The sequence below is a fragment of the Aplysia californica genome, unplaced genomic scaffold (assembly GCF_000002075.1).
Source record: "Aplysia californica isolate F4 #8 unplaced genomic scaffold, AplCal3.0 scaffold00290, whole genome shotgun sequence".
In the NCBI taxonomy this organism is placed as follows: Eukaryota; Metazoa; Mollusca; class Gastropoda; order Aplysiida; family Aplysiidae; genus Aplysia; species Aplysia californica.
In genome coordinates this window covers 256,022-264,605 of record NW_004797560.1, presented here as the reverse complement: position 1 = coordinate 264,605, position 8,584 = coordinate 256,022, and the positions used below count along the sequence as shown (strand labels likewise).

Here is an 8,584-nt window from a genome sequence, read left to right as displayed (position 1 = left end):
TCTGATGAGTCCTTGAAGGGTAACTTTCTGATGAGTCATTGAAGGGTAACTGTCTGATGAGTCATTGAAGGGTAACTGTCTGATCAGTCACTGAAAGGTAACTGTCTGATGAGTCATTGAAGGGTAACTGTCTGATGAGTCATTGAAGGGTAACTGTCTGATCAGTCACTGAAAGGTAACTGTCTGATGAGTCTTTGAAGGGTAACTGTCTGATGAGTCATTGAAGGGTAACTGTCTGATGAGTCATTCAGTGGTAACCATCCACTAACTGAGCTGATAGGAGACTTGAGATCACTCGTTCGGACACAGGCACGGTTCACCGAAATTGCCAGGCCTCCTCAGCGTGACCTAGTTTGAAAATGTGGAGGCGAGTCAGAACTAGGTCACAACGTGGGAGTCACATAATTAAACAGCCGATTGTCATCTCACTCCTATAAATAGCATTGTACTAGCGTAAGTGTTTAACATCCTGCAGAAATAAAGAAATATCCTTCCTTTAATACCAATTCGCTTTCAATGTGCACTTTACATTTTTCCATTTATTAAAATGTTCATTTAAATTACAATTGTTTTTTTGCTTTTTTGTTTTTTTACTTGAAAAACATTTCTGAAATTTAATAGGTCAGGGGAGGTGAGAAGAACAGTGACGGAAGTAAACAAAGTTTCAAAATGTCAGCAGCCTTCCTTGTGATAGTGATGCGAAACGTGTGACATGAGGATAGATCTAGATATCTAGGTCTAGAATCTAAATTAATATTTCATTTGGATTATCAATTTCAGTGCTTTCTAATGGAATACATGGCACTACTAGGATATGGTGTTCCCGATTTAGGCCTAGTGACAGGGAAATATAACCCAGAGAACATCTAGAATCTAGTTTTGACCCCAACGACGATTACTTCTGGTTCTAAGTCTAAACGATTACTTTTTGATTCGCGTGCCGATCTAGAGAGATAGCATTTCAAACCGGAATTGCAAAACATCAAATCGTGGTCAAATTCAGGGGGGGGCATGCCCCCCTGAAACACCCCATGTTTTTTTTCTTCTTTTTTTTAAGATAGGGGGGCAACCCCCCTTGCCTTGTGAAAAACAAGTGAAATTTTACTGCTCATTTTGTAGGCTAGATTTAGATCTAGGCCTAGGCTAGGCTACTGATAAAAAAACATAAAACATTGATACCGACTATTTAAATCAGTATCGATATTTCAGTAGGACTTTGAGTAGGACCACCATATCCAAGTAGATTCTAGTGCCGAATACATTGTAGATCTAGATCTACAGACTTGTTGAAAATGGGCAGATCCAGAATCTAGATCTAGATCTAGATCTCGATCTGGATTAAGACCCCAAAAAAACCCATCGCTATTTTCTCATTTGTCCAAAAGTTTAATTCCAACACCAGTGCCCTCAGCCTTAGCAAGAACTAGAATCTAGATCTATTCTATATCTAGAGTCTAGGTCTACATCGAGATCTACATTAACTACATACATATATAGAGAGAGAATCTAGATCTAGGCTATAATCTAGATCTAGATTGACCAGATAAAAAAGGGGGAAAATGCTGACAGCTGACACAGTCACTGCTATACAGCATAGATCTACATACTTTGGTGTTGTTGAAATGGCAAAATACCTTTTGCCAACAAATCAATATGTGTAGATTCTACTGCTAGGAAAAATTCACAACTCATCCATTGGACAAATCATTTGGAAAACTTAGACAAGGTAGGCTAGATCTAAATCTAGATCTAGGCCTAGTGGTGGAACATATTTCATAAATGCACAGCAAATTTGAGAAAAAGTGAACTTAATAAAAACAAAGGTTTTGTTAAGAATTAAGTTAGATCTAGGCCTAATCAAGATCTAGAAATCTAGATCTAGATTCTAAATCTGGTTTACATTCTGAATCGGGTCATTCTAGTGAAAAATGTATTAAATTTCAATGGACTCAAGAAAGAAGTCTGTGAACTGATTGAATCAACGCCAGAAATGGAGAATTCAGTCAAAACAGAAGTCAAGTGCAGTCTTGTCTACATTGCTGGCAATGTCATAAGAAAAGACAAAGTCCTAAAGGAGGATTGTTTTTGTTACTTTAAAAAGTATGGGGAGTTTCCATCTTCTTTGAGTAGAGGAGGCCTACTTCAAGCTGGGGACCCAGCATGTCAGTGGACCATCTTTTGCTACATGATAGCCTTTCTGTCAGTGTGGGACAAGGTATGCAGAAACTCTTTGAGTGAAATATTTAGCCTATGGACATCTCACAGTACTGTGGTTTTGAAATGAGACAAAACAACTGCTTTGTCATGAGCAACATTTTGCTAAACAATTTCTGCAAGATTGGATATCCACCATCTGAGAAAGAACCTGAACAGAAAGTCCTAAAGCTGTCTTCATAAACAATGTAAGTTAAACATTTTTCATAATATTTACACTGTTATGTTTGTGAATGCATGTGTCATGTGTCTATCTATGTCTCTATGTGTGTATACAGGCTTACATGTAGACCTAGGTGTGTATTACCCATACTTGGCAATGTTTCTACTGTTAGGCCTATAAATTATTGCATGCTTGCATAATGAATGAGTATATTTTTTAAGCGCATTGAGCATGAATCTGGTTTTCCATGGATAAATATGTATGTGCTATAAAATATTATCTTTATTCTTCTTCTTTCTCTCATTATTTTCTGTGTCAATTGCCAATGGGAAGTGAAGCTCTTTTACCGCACATAGAACGAGAAATGAGACTAGAACAAGAGTCTAGATCTAGAAATCTAGTCATAAATCCAGTAATTAAGATAATATTTGTAGTTGTGTAATAAGCACAGTCTTAATTGATTTCCCTTTCGGTGATCTCATTGCGCTGCCGTCCTATTGTCTCGCGTAGGCTACTGTGACTTCGTTTTCAACTCGCCTCCACATTTTCAGACTACGGTCACGCTGAGGAGGCCTGATCGTTTCAGTAAGCCAGGGGCACAGGACAGTACACCCAGTCCCATCCCATCAAAACACTCGTTGACTTTGGTAGCAGGAGTTTTACGGCACTTGCAACACAATCAGATCATAATGTAAGTGCTGAAGATTATAGAAGTGTAATACAAGAGTAACAAACACAAAAAAGAAGGAGGGGAGAAAAGGACGTTAGATGGTCAATAGGAAAGAGGAGCAAACCACACCACAGCACCCGCCAGCCACCCACAAGAAAGGTTCAAACACACTGCTTTACAAACCAGACAATATATATGCCCTCTTTGCGTGTATGTGTGAATGAACACAGACTGATAGAGACAGAGGGAGAGAACAGGAGTGAGTGAAGGATGAACGTGAAGAAGGTACCACGTGAGCCACACCAGATTCCAATAAAAAATATGCAACCCAATAATCAGTCATGCACATTTAAAAAATAAACATTTATTAAATCATAAAATTTTAAAAATACAAAGCAGAGAGGAAACAATGAGAAAATCAGCAGGAAATGAACAGAAGAATGACACAAATCTGATAATAATGTATGGTTATATTTATATATATATTCTACTCTATTCAGACCATGCCATCTTTTGTCTGTTATGACAGAGGCATGGGGGGTAGGGACGAGAGAGAAAAAAAGAAACAGTGAGAGAGTAACGAGACGCAACGACCAACCTAGGCCGTCAGACAAACACAACAAGAGATTCTATCAGGAGTATTCCCCACAATACTGATGAAGCTGTCATGTCGGAACTTCACGGAAACCTGTCATGATATTTGAAATGTTTAGTAGAGGTTTTACAGCGCTCGCAACTGCATAAATGAGTGCCACGGGGTGGATGTTAACAGAGAAGTCCTTACAGGGAATCAGACTTACTCTGCTCACCTCTCTAGCTTCAACAGCACAAAGTCTGCTTCGACTATCAAGGCACCCCGAAAATAGCGGGTCACAAGAGTGTGACAAACATACAAAACAAGTAGAAGAAAAATGACGATAGAAGAAAAATGACAATAGTCAGGACTAGGAAAGAAAAAGCAGCAGTTCCCCCTTTGTTGTTCCGGTACAGTTATGAGCATGACATTGATAAATCAGTCCATTTAAAATTCTACTGTGCATAAGAATATGGTTAATATCCCCCCTTTGGGAATGGCCTAAAGACACTTCAGTCAGTAGCACAGCCCCGGGGATACAAGAGATTCATTCAGGAGCATTCCCCACAATAATCTGAAGCTGTCATGTTGGAACTTCATGGAAACCTGTCACGACAAACAGTCACACAGACAGTCACACAAACACAAGAGCAAAAAGAAGTAAAGCCTATCAGAGGCAACCTCAAACCACCCACCTAGAAAAAAGAAAATGGCTTACTTTCCACTGGACCCACATCTTGTCGGAATCTCCGGGCCGAGCAGGAGAGTCGGACACCCGTCGCGTTCTGACGGCACTCATGACACAACGACGGCACTCATGAGAGGCTGGTGATGGCGGTCCACGGGGCACTATGGGAGCCTGTGGTGTACGTCTGGCGGTCCGTGGGGCAATATGGGAGCCTGTCGTGTACGTCTGGCGGTCCGTGGGGCAATATGGGAGCCTGTCGTGTACGTCTGGCGGTCCCACGAATCACAGGCGATTAGGTGGTGGGGCTCACGTCTGCTCGCCGCCTCCGCCCCGTCCTCATTCTAACTGCCGGCTGGTACTGTTTGTTCGTTAGTCCACAATGTTCCGAGTAACAGAATAAAAAAACGTCGGTCGAAATGCCAGGTGGACGGCAAATCTTGCACTTTCTCACTTAAAACACCAGTGTTCTACGCATGCCACAATCAATGTGTACCGGTCCTGCAGAAAGGGAGAGGTGTATCACCACACATATACATACATACATACATACACATATAATGCTAACTTTGAGAATTCCGGAGTACCAAGCTGCTTTTAAAAACTTGTTTCAAATAAAATTTACAACTTTCTTGAGCACACAAAGACGACGGTTTTTTATTTTCCCTGCTTTACGAACCTCCTTCTCCCCCCCCCCCTAAAGAAAAATCAAGCCCCAGAGCAGCCATCCAACTACCCATTGGGCCCAGACCGTGGGAGTAAAAATAAACTTAAAAATTATTTTTTTTGGGGGGGGGGGGGGGGGGGGGGTCAGAATTTCACCAAATTTCCTAGCAGTATGGTGTTGATAATAACCCATCTCCTCAGGTCAAAGGAAGTATTTTCAGTCTAAGACTATCACACTATTCTTCAAGTATTATATTTCATTCTGTACTATCTCTTGGCATATCATGTAGCCTACCTCTTTCCAACTCCAATGCAACATTTTGCCTTTTTTTTCTGTTAGAAGACCAAGCAAACAATAAAAATGACAACTAAAAAAACCTCAAACAGCTAGTCAAGAATGTCTTACTGATGTCACAGATGATGGGCGTACATGATGATAGATGTCACGACAACGTGGAATCAGGCGCTCGTAAATTTTAGGATACTATGGAGATCCTGATTATCTTAGAACCAGTTCATTTGTCTTGCTTATATATGAAAAACAAACCCACCCATCTGTTTTGATTAGAAGTCCAGATATTTGCGATTGAAGGAGGTGTGGGGGTCGCCTGAATCAGATATAAAAGAAGCGAGAAAATGGCTGCCAAAGTTTGACTCCCTAGTTTTCTGCAGCCTCACTTTTGATTTTTGAATATACTTTTAAAAACTAAGATGCTAGCTTGACTTAGAAAGTTGAAGAACTTAACCTGCAGGATCGATAACAACAACAAGAACTTAACCTAGACCAGTAGTAGCCTACACTGTACAACATCTATCGTAGTAGTTAGTCTGGTGTCGCGAAGTGTAGTATCACCGCCGAGGAAACCTAGCCTGCTACTAGTTCTAGATACATAGTACCACAGGTTTAAGTCTTTAGTACTTTAGACTTGATGCTAAACTATTGCTGGGCTCACTACTCCACAACTCTGTTGTTGCCATCAGAGAATACAATAAAAACTGAGTGGAAGACTGGGGGAGGGTAGAGGTGCAAGACAACGACACCTTCCCACTTCAGTCTAGGATTGTCTCGTCGGGAACCGGTGAATCGTCTTATGGTGAATCGTCACACGAGATCACTGGAGGTGACGACTTCACCGTGGGACGAGTTAACTTGAAGCCGTCGCATGTCCCCAGCCCCAATCATCTGCAGTCTCACTTTTGATTTTTAAGGAAGAGGCTAGCCCTACTTAAAAGGCTAGACCACTTGGCTAGCGGTACTTAAACTTACGGCTAGACAGCTGGGCTAGCCGTACTTATTTTTAATTGATGGCTAGACTGACCAGACCAAAACAAAAACCAAAAAAAAAGGCCTACTGAATTATACATTTTTTAGGTTGCAGTACCTTTATTTTATTATACCTAAAGTTAAAGTATTTTTGTATTTGAGACGAAACCAGGTGCCTTAATGACAGTGCATGTATTTTAAACCTGAATTACTGAGACCTGTTTTCTAATGTTAATAGGGCCTTAGAAGATAAGTACGGCTAGACTGACAGACTAGCAGTACTTCACTTCGTTTTGTATTAAATTATAAAATAAATTTTCTAGATCTAGATCCAGATTTTAGATCTAGGCCTACTACGGCTCTTGCAGTAAGTGTTTTATGGCACGGCGCTCGCAGCTGGAAAAGTATTTAAATTTAGGAGCCTCTGTAGTCTGGTGTCAGTATAGAGTAGTAATTTTGTAGGATGGTGTCTAGATCTAGATCTAGTACTGTCTAGAATGACTATCTAGAACAAAATCTTAGATTTCTAGATTTAGATCTCTTACTCTAGAAAGAAAATGGAGCCGGAACCCTGCCCTTGGACTTGGTAGGCCTAAAATTTTACTCTCAGAGGATGCTAGATCTCGCCGGCCTTGACAGACTTGAGGAGGAGTAGATCTAGATCTCACTCAATCTAGGCTAGAAATCTACATCTCTAGATCTAGATATAATCTAGTAAAAACACATGCGATTAAACATGATAGAAAGGACGCAAACTATTTTTAAGTAAAGCACCCATCTTGTCAGACCAGGATACCCCTCCGATCACGTGACTACATCTAAGTATAGCCAACCGCATGGCATCAAAGATGGAAGTGTCTATGTATACATGGTGCTTAATCTACACCTTTCACTCGGAAGTTCTGATGGCTGAATAGACAGCGCGTCTGCGTCGGAAGTCGTGCAATGATTTTTGGAGCGGTTCGATCCCGGTCCCGGACAGTTTTTGGTTTTTTTCTCTTCTCCTCCTCCCGACTGACCAACAGTCGCATAAATTATAGGGCATAGGCCTAATTTGTAGAGCTGCTTTGAAGTTGTTGTTTTTTCTTTTTAAATATAGACCTATTAGCGATTAAAAATGCAGGAGAGGGGGGGGGGGTGGTAGATCTAGATCTAGATCTAATCCTCCTGCGTCTTTTACGGCAATTTTCGTGCCGTCTTCCATCATGTCCAAGACCAAGTTTAGTAGGCCTACTTCTAGATCTAGATCTATCTTGAAATCTAGCTAGATCTAGATCTAGAGTCTAGATTTCTAGATCTAATCTAGAGATACTAGATCTAGATCTAGGAAATCCGAAATGTTACCGAAAACACGTTGTTCCATGTGGCTATCCCAGTACTAAAATTAGCAGCCAATCAGAAAGATGCGTCTTTTCTACGTTTAACGACATGTGTTAAAAACCTTGACCCCTTAGCCCTAGCCTAGCCCTAGAGCCTAGACTCTAGTCCTAGACTCCTAGACTATTAGATATCTAATCTAGACCTAGCCTAGACTAAATTAGATCTATATCTAGACCTAGATATAGATCTAGATCTAATCTATATACCAGGGTAGAACTCATCATATCATTAGTAGATTTAACACTCTCTCTACCTGATCATAGAATAGACAACTACTCACCACAAAACTCTACCACTTGACAAGATCTAGATCTACATCTGTAGTCTGTACGGTAGGCTACTCACTGAAAGTGAAGTCGAAGTACTGAAGTCACTTGTTGACTACCGACGCTCCCAACTCTAGTCTCTAGATCTACACACCTTTGGTCAGAGAATGCAATAACTCACAAATAGCTTCAGAAACTCAAACAAAAGACGTCAGCATGAGATACTCACCGCACAACATGGAAAACACTAAACAGACATCTCCCCTGACAAGTTTTCGATAATGTAACACACCAGACTCCAGACACAAATTTATAATGACGCCATATTGTAAATAAATTATTGTAAAAATATTGGATCAGAAAATACGCCAAAACGAAGTTACCCGTCGATTGACGAGTGACCTCCAAATTATTTATAAATACTGTTTCAGAGCAGTTAACTCATATTTATTGTATTTTCTAACTTTTGAAATATTTAGATTTAACTGTTTTGTTGTATATACTTTATCATTTAATTTTTTAAATGTTGGCTTTTCCGTAACACAGCTCATTCGAAGCGTTGGTGACTTCATAATCTTACGACATCAGAGATATCATAATATGGGGAGATTGTTCACATCAGTGTGTTGGGGGATCTCGAAACGATGCAAAACCAGGAAACGGGATAGAAAGACTTTGTGATGACAGACAGAGGGGTGGGGG

At 40.4% G+C, this 8,584-nt stretch overlaps 1 protein-coding gene across 1 annotated transcript; it reads right to left on the bottom strand.

Annotated features, from left to right (window-relative positions):
* Positions 1–4,339: 4,339 nt before the first annotated feature.
* LOC106012204 (dixin) lies at positions 4,340–8,335 on the bottom strand (the record flags this gene model as incomplete). Its single annotated transcript, XM_013084398.2, is given in 2 exon segments — positions 4,340–4,807; positions 8,112–8,335. A coding segment is annotated over 1 exon segment (81 nt), but the record flags the coding sequence as incomplete, so codon positions are not given.
* Positions 8,336–8,584: the final 249 nt, after the last annotated feature.